We start from the raw sequence: 16,789 nt of genomic DNA on the forward strand, positions 1-16,789 counted from the left end.
ACAGACGAAGAGGACTTTGATGTAATAGATTCACAGCTGATTTCCTGTTCTTTAAATGTGATAGCAACACACTTAGTGCATGTTGTTTTTCCTCCTGGCCCGGGGCTAGGATGACAGGTCCTGATTCGGTTTCACACTGCCACGGTAGAGCTGCAGTGTGTCGTAGATCGGGAGTGAGGCTTGGCGGCATCCCGGCACCTGCCCAAAGCCCAAAGTTCATTTCCTCTAGATGTAACGATCCAAACCACAGCCGCCGGGAGCACAGTGATAGGGAAACTGGGAAGTAAATGCTAACCTGTTGGAAAGAATTTGGACTGGGCAGAGCTGGCATGGCTCTGTCACCTTGACCCTGGTCCTGGGATCCCCGGGTCATGGCATCACAGCAGCACTCAGGCCTTTCCTGATGGAAACATTGGGGACATTGTTTCTCGGTGCATCGTGGCTGGAAAAACAGACTGGCTTAGTCCTGCACATGCAGCTCTGGCTGGTACCTCCTGCTATTTCCCCTCCTACTAAGAGCCTCTCTTAGCCTCAGTGTGGGTGTCTCTCACGTGCAGGAAGAAAGATGCCTCACGCTTCTTGAGATCACTAAGTACCACGGAGGGAGAAAGTGGTGTCCTGGTGGTGGTGTGTCTGGGGGCAGAGCCACCTGTCAGCGTCTTTTTCTCTTGGCTTCTGTGCTGTTCTGGAGTCCATTACCCGAATGTGTCTGTCCAGATTCAGACTGGTTTTTGAAGGAGGAAGTGAGGCTGGCTAGCATGAAATAGTGTTTTAAAACCTTTACACTTTGGTGAATGAGGACTCCTCACTCAGGGTAAACAGTCTTGCCGTGGACATCATTCATTCACAGCGTAGGTGAGAGCAGGCTGGTGCTTCTTTGCCCTCAGGAGAAGAGGTTTTTGCAAAGTAGAGGAATGGTGGTGGCTTTATCAGCCGTATTTGGGTGTCAGGGCTCAGCACATGAGAAGTGCTCCAAAGTGTTTTTTGGATGAAGTTTTTTGAACAAGAGAACATACTTGTGAGCATGTTAGAATTTGCTTAAAGACTGTCTGATAATTATAAGACACTCCTATCTAATTATAAAAGTAGATCCTTAATAAGTTCTGTCTACAGTACTTTACTGCCTTGTTAGGGGAAAGCTATGTACTTGCAAGCATTTTTGGAGTAATGTTTTAAAATCGAGGGATATTTAGTTTCATTTTTTCCCCTCTTAACATAAACTGGTGAAATTTGTACTGTTATTTCCTCTTACTTTGAGATCAAAGAATACACTAATATTAAGTTATGTCACATGGCATTTGGAGAATTAACTGGGTGCTTTTCTCATAAATTGCCACATTCTCCAGGTAAACTCAGTTTCTTGTTACCACAGATTTTAAGCGTAGAAGCTCTCTGAGTTCATGCACATGGGTTTTCTTTGGCTTCCTGCATTCAGCTCTAATAACTCAGTGGTGTGGTTAAGAGCGAGGACTCAGGGCACCTGGGTGGCTCAGCGGGTTAAGTATCAGACTCTTGATTTTGGCTCAGCTCATGATCTTGTGGTTCGTGAGTTTGAGCCTCACATTGGACGTTGCCATGTGTTTGGGATTCTCTCTCTCTCTCTCTCTCTCTGCTCCTCCCCTGCTCGCTCGCTCTCTCGCTCTCTCTCTCTCTCTCAAAAATAAATTAAAAAAGAATGGGGGCTGTGGCGCCAGTACCGGGCAGTCCAGCCGTGGGACCTGCATGGTGGTATAATCTTTCAAGTTTCTTTCTCATCTGTAAAATGGGGTTAATAACCACGCCTACCTCCTGGGGCTGCTGTGGGGACTAAATGAGCCATCGAAGAGCTTAGAAGAGTTCCTGACACAGAATAAGCAATAAGAAATGCTTGGAATTGTTATCGCTGATGTCACATTCACAAAAACATGTCATTTTCACTTGAGTTACACCCGTGCACCAGGCATACTTCGGACCCCACAGTTTCCTTTTGTATTATGTGGTTGCCTCTTTCCATTTTATTTTCTCTTTTATTTTTAAAAAATTTTTAATGTTTTATTTATTTCTGAGAGAGACCGCGTGAGCAGGGGAGGGGCAGAGAGAGAGGGAGACACAGAATCTGAAGCAGGCTCCAGGCTCTGAGCTGTAAGCACAGAGCCCAATGCGGGGTTAGAACCCACGAACCGTGAGATCATGACCTGAGCCGAAGTCGGACATTTAACCAACTGAGCCACCCAGGCGCGCCCCCCCCTTTTTAAAAAAATTTTCTTAATGTTTTATTTATTTGAGAGAGAGAGAGAGACAGCATGAGTGAGGGAGGGTCAGAGAGAGAGGGACAGAGTCTGAAACAGGCTCCCGGCTCTGAGCTGTCAGCACAGAGCCCGATGTGGAGCTAGAACCCACGAACTGTGAGATCATGACCTAAGCCGAAGTCGGACGCTTAACTGAGGGAGCCGCCCAGGCGCCCCTCTTCTCTCTTTTAGATGTATCCCCTACCTTCTCCCTACATCCCTGGATCTTCAGGACGGTGTCTCAGATGTTCTTTTGCTTCTCTGTCTCACAGGATGCACCCTGCTGTTCTACGAGACGTACGGGAAGAATTGCACGGATCAGAGCAGCGCCCCTCGGTGTGCCCTGTTCGCGGAAGACAGTATCGTGCAGTCTGTCCCGGAGCATCCCAAGAAGGAAAACGTGTTCTGCCTCAGCAACTCCTTTGGAGATGTCTACCTTTTCCAGGTGCTGGCGAGCTTGCTAAACGTGGGGTTGAGGCGATAGCTTGTGTGCTAGGAGGCCAGAAGGAACAGACGAGAGGCGCAGCTCAGCAGTGAACTAGAGTAAGAGCGCAGTTAGGCTTCGGGTTGGGGCTTAATTAAGCAAGACTGGCCTCTGCCCACTGTCAGGTGATATGGGGCCGGTGCACAGTTATCCAGCAGGCCTTGCTCGGGATGCCCTGCGGGTGCCGAGCTGAGTGTGGCCCCCGGGATGATCTTTAGGATCCGAAGAGAGAAAAATCGCGATCCCCATTCTGGAGTAGCTCGCGATCTAGTGGTGCATGGTCTGAAATTCCCCGAGTGGAGGCTTTTCAGTGAGGCCTACAGAATATGGCTTTAGGGTTTTCCCAAGAATCCCAGTAGGAGTAAAAAAAAAAGCAACTTTTCAGGAAAACCTTGGAGACAAACGCTGGAAGTTCTCATTTTCCAGCGCAAGTGGACTTAGGATGTAAAGATTCAGGTTACCTGCTGTCACGGCTGTCCGCGGTTTTCCAGCAAGTGTGAAGTTGAGGAGCGTGGTGGTACTGAGCCATCAAGACCGGCGTCAGGCTTCGGCGCGAGCTCCTGGTGCTCTGGCCCGGGTCCCGGGGGAGCACTCACTGAACCGCTTTGAGCTTCGGTTCCCACAGCCAGTGGGGGACAGTAGCTCATAGGATTGCTTTGAGGATAAACTGTTGCGTGTGTTAAGTGCTAAAGAAGTCCTAACTATGAGTGCTGTTATTATTATTAATCAACTCAAAAGAGGTAGAAGTGAAGGAAGAGAAGCGTGCTTCTCAACTGCTACCCGAGCTAAGCCCAGTCCTGCATGTGGACCCAGCTTGGGCCGCAGATTATATCTGGCCAGAAAGCTTCATGGAAGACCTCCTGGCTCCTGGGTTCAGGTGTCTTGATAATGCTGGTCCTGTACGCTCTCTGGAGCCCGGCACCACAACACAGTGTTCTCTCAACTGACTTTGGGAATCTAGAATTCTCTGCAAAAAATTCTCCTGTTGCCGGTACTGGGTAAACTCATAGGGCCTGTAGCCTTATTGCTGTCCCCGACTTGACTTACAAGATTCAGGGCCTGAGATTGGATTTTCCATCTCTTAACACAAAGATTGCTGAGGCTTTTTATGATGCTTTAAAGCCAAGTAACGAATTGCTGTGAATATGAATTTTGGGGAAGGTAAGAACATTAGATTAAATCTTCATGGATTTTTTAGGGGCAGGTGTGAAATGAGTAGTTTGCGGTTCAGACAAAATGTCTTTAGTTCTAAGAAATGTCTCTAGTAGGCCCTGATGTATGATACCAGAGGTCATTGAGGGATCCACCCATAGCCTGATCTCTGTGTTTATTTCTGGACATCAAGGGAATGGAAACGGCTTTTCAGCCTTAGAATAATAATCTCTGCTCATTCAGCTTTATCCAGACTTGTTTTATTTTCAAAATATTTTTCTTATGTGAACATTGCATGTAGTCATGGTGTCTAAAGTTAACTGAAGAGCAGGGAAAGAAGAACCAATATGTATATTCCCAGTGCTCAAAGACCACTATTTTAATGCTGTGTACATCCCCCCAATATTCTTTGATAGATTTCATAGTAGAGTTCATAGCGTAGATGAAACTTCATATCCATGTTTCAGAGTTTAACCTTTTAAGCTCTGATGTTTTCCCACTGTATCACAATTATGAAGATAAGCACCTTTTAGAGAACAGCATAGTGTGAAGACCCTGAGCTGGTGGATATGCCCTGGTATGATTCTGCCTCTGCTCTTGGCTTACAGCTCGGTTTGTGGTTAGTCTTCCTGTCGGATCTGGGGCTACATGATAATCTCTGCTGTGCTCTGGGCATTCTCTCCGACCCTCCGGAGTCCAGAAAGCTCGCAGACCTGAGCTGAGTGGTTGGGTCTGTTTTTGAAATTAAATGGTTTTTATGAAGTGAAGGTAGAAATAAATAAAACATTAAAAAAAAAACACAAAAAACAAAAAACAAAAAACTTATTGGGTTTTACACATCAAAGCCCAGCCTCCCACTTTGGAGAACACTTTGTGGTAAAACAATTCCAAATAGGTTTCTCCCCCCCCCACATTTAGGCCACTAGCCAAACAGATCTGGAAAATTGGGTCACCGCCATACATTCAGCTTGCGCATCCCTTTTTGCAAAGAAGCATGGAAAAGAGGACACGGTTCGACTACTGAAGAACCAGACCAAAAACCTGGTTCAGAAGATAGATATGGACAGCAAGATGAAAAAGATGGCAGAGTTGCAGCTGTCCGTGGTGAGCGACCCGAAGAACAGGAAAGCCATAGAAAACCAGGTATTACTTATTTACATATTTTCTTTCCTTACTCATGTCACTCAGCAAAAACCTGAGTTTGAATGCAAACTGATGGTGGTGGTGGTGTTTTTTTTTCTTTTTACACATTTTTAATAGTTTTTATTTATTTTTTTGTGACAGAGAGAGACAGAGCATGAGCAGGGGAGGGGCAGAGAGAGAGGGAGACACAGAATCTGAAACAGGCTCCAGGCTCTGAGCTGCCAGCACAGAACCTGATGTGGGGCTCGAACCCACGGACTGAGAGATCATGACTTGCGCCAAAGTTGGACGCTCAACCGACTGAGCCACCCAGGCACCCCAATGTGGTGGTGTTTCTTTACACCTCTGGGGGAGATACTTTCTGTGGCTTCTCATTTCATGTACTCGGTGGCAGCACTTTTGTGGCATTGGTGATGTTGGTTGACTTTACAACATTTGGTTGTTGTTACATATACAGCGGAATATTTTGTGACCAAATCTTTTATTAAAAAATTTGTTTTTAGTATTTATTTATTTTTGAGAGAGAGGAAGAGAAAGTATGAGTGGGAGAGGAACAGAGAGAGAGAGGGAGACACAGAATTGGAAGCAGGCTCCAGGCTCTGAGCTGCCAGCACAGAGCCTGATGTGGGCCTCGAACCCACAAACCGCAAGATCATGACCTGAGTCGAAGTTGGACATCTATCTAACTGAGCCACCCAGGTGGCCCTGTTTCATAATCTTCAATAGCTTCTTCACGCCTTGCTGATTCTCTCATATACTGTGACTTTCAGATCAAGATTTATATAATTAAACCACTAGACAACTAGAAAGATAGGATTTTAATAGAGAGGGTGGCTTCAAAAAGTTTGCTTTCATGTCATATAGCTATTCCCATGTCTGTGGATTTTTTCTGTTGTCAACAGATAAGATGCTAAAGAAAATGCTTTCTCTGGTCTAGTTCCACATTCATATCATGATTAAATAGCTAGTTTCTATGCTGTTTACATTTTGGAGGAGGAAAAGCAGCTTTTTAATATGTTTTCCTTTGCTCACGTACCGTAAGCGCTTAAATACGTGTCCGTGAAAGTTAGAGCATCTCCGTCTTCATAAATGCAGGCTAAACGTCGTATCTTCAGAAGATTAATTGGAAAATTTGGAGGACAGGTTGACAGAGGGACGTTTGTCAGTTGGTGGGATGGCCCTGGAAGTGCAGTGACCAGGGCCTGATGCAGGGTGACACTATAGAAGATTAACAACTTATACGGAAAATGGATTTTGGAGTACAGAATTTTTTTCAATCCGTAGTTATCTCAGTGAGCGTATCCGATACTCTGGAACTGAACTGTTCCTCACACAGAATACGCTATTTATCTAGAGTGCCTGCTAGCAGACTACGGACCACCAGTTACTGAGGAGCTGAAAAAAAGCTGAAGCTGCCAAGCAGAGAATGTAGAGAGGTGGCAGGTGTTCGGGGGTTTAGCCAGAACCCAGCTGCTGGAGGAGGTGCCGCCCCAGGAGCTCCCCCACCCCACCCTGCCCGGTGTTCTCTGCCCTCCGCCCGCTTCTGACTGACCAGCCTCCTCTCTCAGCGCTGGGAAGGGTTCGGGTGCTGAGGCAGGTCCCGATCTCCCAGCTTTGCGTCGGTGTGGCATGTAGGGACGTGGTGCTATGTCAGGGTTGCCAGAAAAATCCAGAAGCTTGCGGACAAGAAGAAACTGTTCTTCCGGTTTTCGCTGGGCCACGTCTCACGTGTGGTCCCAAATCTCCAGGATCCAGTAGCGTCAGTTTCTGTTCTCAGCGGTGGAAGTCCTGGACTCAGGGGTGTCAGAGTGTTCGGGGCGCCCCAATGAAACAATCTCGGGCTGATCGTATGGGGAAAATGTGGTTTTAACTTCTACCGGCTCTCTAAAATTTACCTCTGAAGCCATACTTTAGTCCTGTAAAGGGATATCCTTACAGAATGTCAGATGTTTGGGTCGAGGGAGATAAAAGGGAAATGGGGCAACATTCAGAGGCTCTTGGGCTGTTCTCCTTTTTTCCTTCCCTTTTCCTTTTTAGTGGCCCTAGGAGATCAAAGCAAACATTTTAGAAAAATAAACATTTTCATTAAATACGATTTTGTGCCACAATGCAGTTTCATTAAGTGTCTTTCATAGCTGACAAATGATTAATTTACGATGTCTCTGGGAGCTACATTCACATAACTACAGACCCAAGGGTCTTCGATGGTTGGGTTGCCTGAAGAGAAGCCTTTATAATTCTTACTGGTGACGCATCATGCATTCTTTATCGGAACCATTACATTAGTAATTCAATTCTTCCTACTCTGACACCCCCCTCCCCCGCCTCTTCCGTACACACAGTTCTCTTCTCATCCTGGGCTTGTGAATTTTTGGTAAACAGTTGGGAAAGATTCTTAGAAATTCCACCTGAAAATATTCCCCGTGCCATTTCGGCAGTTTTTAAGGTTGTACTTGAGTCCTGTTTTCCCAGAGGTCTTTGCAGCAGGTCCCACGAATTCCATTTGCTGCACTCACTGTCCTTTGCTTGTTTGCCAGATGGTTGTAAAGAGGGCTATTAGCTCTTTACTTGCAGACGCAAAGAGTAGGAAAAGCCAAGGCGGGAAACAGGCACATGCTTAGGATTAGTTTTATGAGATGGTCTTTGACTAGAGCATGTTCTGTGAAGCTACAAAGGCGAAGATGTTTGCAAACCCAGGCCAATAAGATCACGACCCTCCACATATCCCATAATGATATACTTTTCTCTAAACTCCCTTTTAAAAGCTTCTTTGAAAGAGCAAAAGTGCTTTATCTGCTTGCCCCTTAAAAACCTCCGCGTCACTATATTATTTTACGTAAAAGAAAATATTTTATCTATGCAGCGCCTCCCCCCAGAAACCCCCAAGGACCTCAGATATGGTCATTTATAGGCTAATAATGGCAGAATTTACGGTGTACGTTACATCATGCACAATAAAGTATCCGGAAACAGATTGCCTTTGATGTGCTTGGGCGGAGGAGGTCACTGCGTGCACCCGTCCAAATAAAAAGATGAAACGACGCCGTCAGGGTAACAGGGGCTGATCACCATAGTGGTGCGTGGAAACGCGCTCTGGCCGAAACAGACTGTCACGTGGGCTTGTCCCGGGGGCCTCTCCGGGGCCGCGTGCGGCAGGACCACGCAGCTTTCATTCGAGCCCATCCGACGTGGAGCGGCCCGCACCGCCCTTCCCATGTTGGGTTCCCTTTGAAGTTCCCACGGAGGAAGAGCTAGAAATCAAGCCCAGTTGGTGGTGCTGTATTTTCCTTTCCACTCATTATTTCAAACACATGGAGACAAAACCTCACCATGCTTGGGGCTTCCCGCATCCTGATGCGTTCTCTGTGTTCCTCGCTTGCCCTGGTTAACGGACAGGGCCGGGCGGGAGGAGGCAGCCAGGATGGGGCGGAGGATGTGGTGCGAGCCGCAGGCCGGCCTGCGGGCTCCTCTCTGCTCTGCGGTTTAAATATTTACTCAAAGTTCCAAACTCGTAAAGATCGTGGAATGAATCTAGGCAGTTGGAAATTGAGTTGGTGGGGGACTGGCGGGGGGCGGGGGAGGTTGGANATAAGATATGGGGTGTGTGCGTGTGGGAAGCCATTTGGGGAATAAAACATTGGAGAGTGAGTTGGTGAAAGGGATTTGAGGAGGAAAGGCCAGATTATGGAGGTTCTGGGCTGTCACTTTAGTTCAGTGAATATTTATTAAGTGCGTATCTGGGCCAGGCCAGTGTGCACAGACTGGGGACTTGAAGAAGACGCTGCCTTTGCCCTCAGGGGCTCTCAGTCCGACAGGGCACCTGGCAGTTAAACATACAATTTCAAAATAATTTAATGAATCCAGGGCAAGTGATATTCCAGAGTGTTGTGAAGACAAATGGGAAGTGTCACCTCCAGCGTAGTCGTTGAAGACTTCCTGGAGGAGGGGTGCCTGAATTGCTTCTTGAAAAGTGAAGGGTCAATCAGGAGAGGAATGGAGAAGGGAATGCCAGGCCAGGAGTCAGCATGAGCAGAGGTAGAGTGCTCTGAAATGGCCCGGTACACCCTGGCAGTGTGATTTTTCAGGCACACGGTGTGCAGGGTGAGAGATGGAGGGGGGCAGGGAGGAATGTCCTCTCCCTTCCCTGTACTGCTGCAGAGGTGGTCAGCTTTGTCCTTCCTCACATGCCTCTTCTCTACAAGGCCAGAGTGTTTGCATCTGCAAAGCAGATCTAGTCATGTGATTGCCAGGTTTAAAAATCCTTCCTGGGGCTCCTGGGTGGCTCAGTTTTAGGTTAAGTGCCTGACTTCGGCTCAGGTCACGATCTCACGGTTCATGGGTTCGAGCCCCGCATCAGGTTCTGTGCTGACAGCTCAGAGCCTGGAGCCTGTTTCAGATTCTGTGTCTTCCTCTCTCTCTGCCCCTCCCCCACTCATGCTCTGTCTCTCTCTCTCAAAAATAAACAGACTATAAAAAACAATTTAAAAAACTCCTTCCTGTCCTCTCTTGCTTATAGGACAAAGCCCCTGATGACGTCTCCTAGCAAGGCCAATCGTGCTGAAGGATCTCCCGCTTTCTTTGTGGTCCCCCTGTCCCCGCCCTTAGGCAGAGGAGACCCATCTAGGCCACACATCCACGTACAGACATGCCCTGGGCTCTGCCCCCGTCATTGGGTTCACCCCTTCTCATCTGTGATGAAGGGTGTAGGGACTACTTTCATCAGGAGGCTGTCCTTGACCTCTCTCCCACTCACTCCAGCAGGGACCATTTTTATACGCCATAATATTGGGGTCTCTTATCTTTGCTCTCATTATAATTATCCCCTTGTGTATAAGGTTGCTCTTAGTCTGGAAGATGAGCTTCTAAACGATCTGTAGCTTTCCCATCTCTGTATCCCTGGTGGTTTGCTCGCTTGAGGTGGTGTGTGAGTGTACCTGTGGTGCACTGGGCTCTTCTCTGTGTGGGCCCCACCCCTGCTCCTTGACGCCAGCTCTGGGCTTCCTTCCCTCAGGCCTTCCCTCTTTCTTCCCCAGCTAACCTATCCTCTTCTCTTTGATCTCACTCCTCATCCTCAGGGCCCTTGAGCTTATTTGTCAGGGCTCTTACCTCAGGGCATGATCATGTATGATTTCGCAGTAACTCCATGCGTTAAAGTTGTACGTTTCACCCGTTTCAGGGTTAAGCCAATTTTCTAACGGCACACAGCTGGTGAGTAGTGGTTTGACTACAAACCACTACTAACTACTGGCCTCTGGGCTTGTTGCCTCTCGATAAGACTTTTGTGAATCAGATTGTGTTTTGCTTGCTGATTAATCATGTGATCAATGGTTTTATATAAAATTGAAATGATCTCCATAACTTGGATTTTTTGGCTTGATTTGATAGGAAGTGTATTCATTGTAAATTGGAGTGAATTTTATGGCATGTGAGTTCTATCTCAAAGGAAAACAAAACAAAACAGATTCTCTAAACCTTAGCTGGGTGTTCAGCCCACTAGTTAACCCCAGTGTCATCTCTGTCGCTAGATGGACTTTCCTGAGAAAGGTTGTAGTGCTTGGAAAATACTGCATGGGAGGTTTTCAACTTACTCTACCAAACAGGAAAAAAAAAAAGAAAAATGAATGATCTTTTAGGACAGACCTTGTAATGGACAAATGACCAAATGCTGTGGTCAAATGACTGAATGGTAGAAAGTATTTTTCTAGGGTGTTGGGTGTGGCAGGACTGTGCTTGTCACCGTTTTTATGTATCACTTATTCATCCGTTATTTTTAGCATTTGGCTTCCTCTCCACCCCCCCCCCCGCCCCCCGCAGACTGTCATCATCTTTCTGAGCTCATGAAGTGAATATAGTGACATGAGCAGTATTGAAAAGGAAACTTTTGCACTGCTTTTGTGACGGTGCCTAAGTGGGGTTTTCCTCCTTACTGTTGTTCTCAATAATTTTTTCTTTTGCAGTGGAAGTTAATTCCTTAGAGTGAGTTTTCTTCATGTCATTTTCCTGTGTTGTACAGGACGTTAGAAGAAATAAAAGCTCAATCTGCATAGAAGTTGAGTTTTTATTTTCATGTCCTGATATTCATCTTATTTTTTTTTTTTTAATATTTTGTTTATTTCTGAGAGAGAGAGACAGTGTGAGCAGGGAGGGTCAGAGAGAGAGGGAGACACAGAATCTGAAGCAGGCTCCAGGCTCTGAGCTGGCTGTCAGCACGGAGACCAATGCGGGGCTCGAGCCGTGAGATCATGACCTGTGCTGAAGTCGGACGCTTAACCTATTGAGACACCCAGGCGCCCTGATATTCATCTTAAAAAATAAAGTCTAGGGACGGTGATCAGCTTTTAAGCAATTCAGAAAAGGGAAACACAGTTTTGGTTTAAGGGAGTTGATTTGGGGCATTTTCATTTTTAATAATGTTAGAAAAAAAGTCTCCAGAAATTTCCTGATAAATGTGAGGTCAGATGTTATTACTGTGTTTATGATGATAGTGACTGAGGTCTACCGAGGTAGCATTTTAATCGCTACGAAACTGTCTTCTGTTTCTCCCTCTACCTTTATAAAAATGTATCTTATCTCCTACTTTATCTCATCATTGAGGGGTAACTATAAAGTACATTTATGATTTTAGTTAACCTCATTTAAAATTTGGGCTGAACTTGTACATCAAGCCTGAGGAGACTGAAAGGCAAAATGTTCGGTACAAACAGGACACCCAAGTGAGAGTGTACACTGCTCCCATCCTTCCACGTTGAATGCCCGGGGATTTGGGGGAGAAGTCAGGGTGACAGTTGAATGAAAACTTACAGGAGAGTGGCTGCAGTGGGTGTCGGATGTGCACAGGCATCTGCCTTAGGAGTGACAGGGCCTGCGATTCAGGGGGTGCATTGCAAGTGCTTGACAGTAGCTCATCCCCACGTGCTGCTCACCTCAGATCTGCTCCGAGCCTTTGCGACTCTGGAAGGGCTAGCTTGTTAGGGGGCCCTGGTCAAGTCACTTCCCTCTGGGTCCTCAGCTTCCTCTGCAGGGAAGCAAAGGCATGGTAATTGCAAGCCCACTGCATAAGTTGGCAGACTCTCTCAGTGTCACAAGTTCTGTTTTGAGCTCGTTTTGAGCTCGTGGATCAGCCTTTCTACTTCCCCCTTCCTTCCAAGTAATTCAAGCATGTGAATTCATACTTTTACCTGGTTTTCTCCCAGTTCCTTTTCTACAACTTGGTTGAGTCTCTGGAAAGAAAAATGGAATATTTCATTGTTTCTTATCCAACCACAAATCCTCATTTAACCTCCATGGCTGATCCTGTCTAAAGGAAACACAGGCTTCCCAACAAGAAATGCTGTCTTTAAATATGGAATAGGGGCACCTGGGTGGCTCCGTCGGTTAAGCATCCGACTTCAGCTCAGGTCATGATCTCACAGATTGTGGGTTCCAGCCCTGCATCAGGCTCTGTGCTGACAGCTAGCTCAGAGCCTGGAGCCTGTTTCAGATTCTGTGTCTCCCTCTCTCTCTGACCCTCCCTGCTCATGCTGTCTTTCTCTCTCAGAAATAAATAGAACATAAAAAAAAATTTAAATATGGAATAGATGTGTGACTAATGATGACCGACTCTGCTACAGAGATCTGTGGTGGTGAACGCTGTATTAGGCAGGGTTCTCCAGAGAAGCACAGCCACAGCATATATGAAAGAATATATATGAAGAGATTTATTATAACGAGCGTAATCATGTGACTGTGAAGGCACACAAGTCCCACGGTCTGCAGTGTCAGCAAGCTGGAGACCCTCATGAGTTGCTGGTGCCCTTCCCATTTGAAGGTTGGCTGAATCAAGACCCAGGATGAGCTGGCAGTTCCAAGTCCAAAGGCAGGAAAGAAGCCAATATCCCAATTTGAAGGTCAGCAGGCAGGAGGAATTTTCCCTTACTTGGGAAAGGGTCAGCCTTTCTGTTGTGTATTCAGGCCTTCACCTGATTGGATGAGGCCCACCCACATTGGGGAGGGCCATCTGCTTTCCTTAGCCTACCCATTTCAATGTTAATCTCATCCAAAAACACCCTCGTGGAAACAACCAGGATAATGTTTGACCATGACTCTGGATACCCCGTGGTCCGGTCAAGTTGACAGATATGGAATGAACCATTACAAAGGCTGAGTCAGGATGAACATGGGAAACATTGTTGAAATGGAAAAGTCATAAAGTTCCTTCTCATTTGCATTTTTTTATGAAATTCAGTTTTAAAACAACCTCTACAAGGTACAGTATTGACTGAGATACTCATTCTCTTGAAGCATAATCACATATGTTAGGGGCTGTCTTCATCTCGGTAAGGTCATTCAGGCTGTCTGGGTGTCCCAGTTTCTTCTTCCTTGCAAACAACGTAAGCATCTGAATTCATTTTCTTCTCATGAATTTACCTTGATTTTGGGTGGAAATGTCGAGGCATGCTGACGATGATTACCGTGTTTCTGACAAGATTTTAAGACTGTCTGGGAATCACTGAGCCAGCACAGTCTTTACTTTCCAGTGGTGTTTTGATGTGGAGTCTCATAAATACATTAAAAAAAAAAAAACTTGACAAACTCCAGAATTCAGTGAAAATACAAGTTTCATCTTCCCTGGTCTCTCATGATTGGCCGACACCCAGATTTTATTTTACTTTTTATTTTTGTCCTGTTAATCCACCGTGGATGGCATGGGCTTCTTTCTCTTGTGGTGTCCAGCGCCTCATTGGTTTTCTTTCCTCTGATGCCTGTACCCTGCAACAGAGCCTCTAGAAGAAATTCCCTCATTAGCGGTTTCACATGGAGGTATGAATGGGGGATGCGCTTGAATAGACTACCCAGTCTGGAAACATTACATACTATTAGGAGACAAAAGAATGCATCTGCAATTGTGGATTTTCAGGAATCCGCTAGAGAAGATATTTGAGAGGCAGAGGTGGGGGTATAGTTTTCACTGAGGCTCACAGCTTCTAGTAGCTGTCAGGTCATGGTTGCATAAGACCCTTTCGTTACCTCTGGAATCTGGAATGCTCTCCTGTGGCAAGCTCACGAAAAGATTTGCAGTTTCAGTTTGGACTGTCCTGTTAGTGTAGAGCTGTCGTCCTCACTCTACGGCTACGAGCCAGGATTGCTGGAGTTTGAAATGTAAACTTTCCTAGGCTTCACACTGAGTAGACTCTTCAGGTATATGACCTGGACGTGTTCATTTTTAAAAGCCAACAGATCATTCTAGTTTTCATAAAATGCTGACACCAGGAGGCTGTCACATCACTAATAAGGATGTACAGAAGCTTAAACAGGTTAAATTCACTACGGAGCTTGAGAGTTTTCCAATATGCTCCAGGACTTTGGTGTTTTGCCCACACCATGATGAGTCAACAAATTATTTTAGGTCTCGTAGCCATTGTGTTTCTTTCTTTTTAAAAACATTTTTTTAAATGTTTATTTTGTTTTTGAGAAAGAGCATGAGTCGGGGAGGGGCAGAGAGAGGGGGAGACACAGAATCTGAAGCAGGCTCCGGGCTCCAAGCTTTGACAGCACATATCCCAGCAGTGGGGCTCGAACTCACGAATGGTGAGATCATAACCTGTGTCAAAGTTGGATGCTTAACTGAATAGTCCACCCCCTCCCCCACAATTATGCTTCATTCATATAGAGAAAGTGTATGGTGACCTTCTGAAGATATCCATCCAGAGGACTTGGAGGGCATCTGGGGAATAGCCAGAGTTTGTAACTGCTTTCCTCTCAGGAGAGACTGCAGTGAGCAGTAGTGTTTAGGGTTGGAGATCTTGCAAAATATCATTTACCCAGAATTAAGGACTGGCCTGGAAAGTTTGCTGTGAATAGTTAAAATCTGCTTGGATGTAGGACATGGCCAAAGTAGAGAGGCAGCTGTTGCAAATGAAGTGGCATGTGAATCTTAATGACAAGCTTTTGCTGTAGACCTTCTCCTGGATTCCTGGACATGGAGATGGCTCTGGCTACCATTGGAAGGCCAGCTTTCTGCCCTGCTGCTGAGTCCCTGTGTGGGCGAGTGACTAGAGCCTTCTTCATAGGTGATACATAAACATAACTGATCCTTGTTCTGATCCTTGGAAGAAGGGGGAGTGCCCCCTCCCCGAATTTGATTCTGTTTCTTTACCAATTCATAACTTGTTTTGAGGAAGCACATAGAAATTTCAGTTGTGTAAATAGTTCGATGTGTTTTAATTTTATTCAGATGTATAGATGGTGATTATTCTCTAATACACTTAAAATAGGAGTAAAAGCTCTATTTGCCTTTACCCCTGAAGTCCATTGGCTTCTTTCTTTCTTTCTTTTTTTAATATTTATTATTTTGGAGAGAGAAACAGAGTGGTGCAGGGGAGGGGAAGAGAGAGAGAAGGAGACACAGAATCCGAAGCAGCTCCAGCCTCTGAGTTGTCAGCACAGAGCCCCATGTGGGGCTTGTACTCAGGACCGGTGAGATCATGACCTGAGCCGAAGTCCGATGCTTAACCATCTGAGTCACCCAGGCGCGCCCCCTCCCCCATTTGAGTCGTTCATTGAGAATGTACTGTAGTATAAAGTCACCGTGTCCATTATCCAGCCTCTGTGTGCCATTCAGTTAATCTGGTTCAAGATCATAGGCTGTAAATGTGTAGGGAAATTAAACAATGTGAAATAACTGGCTACGTTATGCCTCCTGCCTTATGCTGGCATGGGTCAGAGTGCTGGAGTTCTCCAGGGGCCCTGCTGTTGTGGCATGCATGATCTTGCACTGGGACCCCCGGCTTTGGTTTGTTTTTGGCCATCCCGATGACGTACAGTGCTGGCTGACCCAGCGTGCTTAGGCAGGAAGGCTTGAGTGGGGTGAGCAGCGGGGGCTGATGTCAACCACGCGGCCCCAGCTGCAACCAGCTTTTCCTTGAAGTTTATGAAAACGACCCTATGTTCAGCTGGACCCATGAAAACTTCTCATTTTAATTTAAATTATCCCTGTTCTTCCCCAAACAGATCCAGCAATGGGAGCAGAATCTGGAGAAGTTTCACATGGATCTGTTCAGGATGCGCTGCTACCTGGCCAGCCTGCAAGGCGGGGAGTTGCCCAACCCCAAGGGCTTCCTCGCTGCCGCCAGCCGCCCCTCCAAGCTGGCCCTCGGCAGGCTGGGCATCTTGTCCGTCTCCTCTTTCCACGCTCTGGTGAGCTCCCAGGGAAGGCTATGCCGGTGGTTTTCGGGGACGATGGTGGAGGCCCGCCTTTTCCCATCTGGTCCTGCGACTTGACCCAGTAACTGCCCAGGGGCCACCCAGGGCCGGACACTGCGGGGATGGAGGGTGGGAGGCATCCTGCTGTCAGGAGTCCTGGCTTCTCTGCTGTTTTCTCCTAGGAGCCCAGCCACTCATAGACAGGGATTCAGTATTCACATCTGCACCCACCTGTCTGTTACACTTCGTACTGTCAGGAAGGTAGAAAACCCTGAAGAGTAGCCGCAGTGGTGTGAGGAACCCAAGGACTAAGTGAAGCTTATGTTGTTTGTGCTTCACAGAACCCCCTCTGGGGTTTCTGAAATGGCTTCTGTGGCTAGTACTATGTTGTGCCTGTGGGCCTGCCCACCCAGCTGCCCACCCTGGAGAGATCTGAAAGCGGTAACTAGTTCTGTGTTGTCCAGATGAGATGGTGGGTGCACTTCTGGAATGTCAGACATGCGGTAGCTTTCGGTGCTGGTCAGAACACAGTTCAAGCATGCAAGGTTTACCCCTGTTCAGG

General features: G+C 46.6%; 1 protein-coding gene across 3 annotated transcripts in view; it reads left to right on the top strand.

The window, feature by feature from the left end:
- The window catches only part of TIAM2 (TIAM Rac1 associated GEF 2), a 111,329-nt gene that overhangs the window by 10,548 nt on the left and 83,992 nt on the right, over window positions 1-16,789 (top strand). For all 3 annotated transcript variants that reach the window (XM_077755088.1, XM_077755089.1, XM_077755090.1), the window contains exons 3-5: window positions 2,540-2,712; window positions 4,822-5,046; window positions 16,036-16,221. In XM_077755088.1, coding sequence (XP_077611214.1) covers window positions 2,540-2,712; window positions 4,822-5,046; window positions 16,036-16,221 — 584 coding nt within the window. The remainder of the gene's footprint in view (window positions 1-2,539; window positions 2,713-4,821; window positions 5,047-16,035; window positions 16,222-16,789) is intronic.

The sequence above is a fragment of the Crocuta crocuta genome, unplaced genomic scaffold (assembly GCF_008692635.1).
Source record: "Crocuta crocuta isolate KB4526 unplaced genomic scaffold, BGI_CrCroc_1.0 scaffold11, whole genome shotgun sequence".
NCBI classification, from domain to species: domain Eukaryota; kingdom Metazoa; phylum Chordata; class Mammalia; order Carnivora; family Hyaenidae; genus Crocuta; species Crocuta crocuta.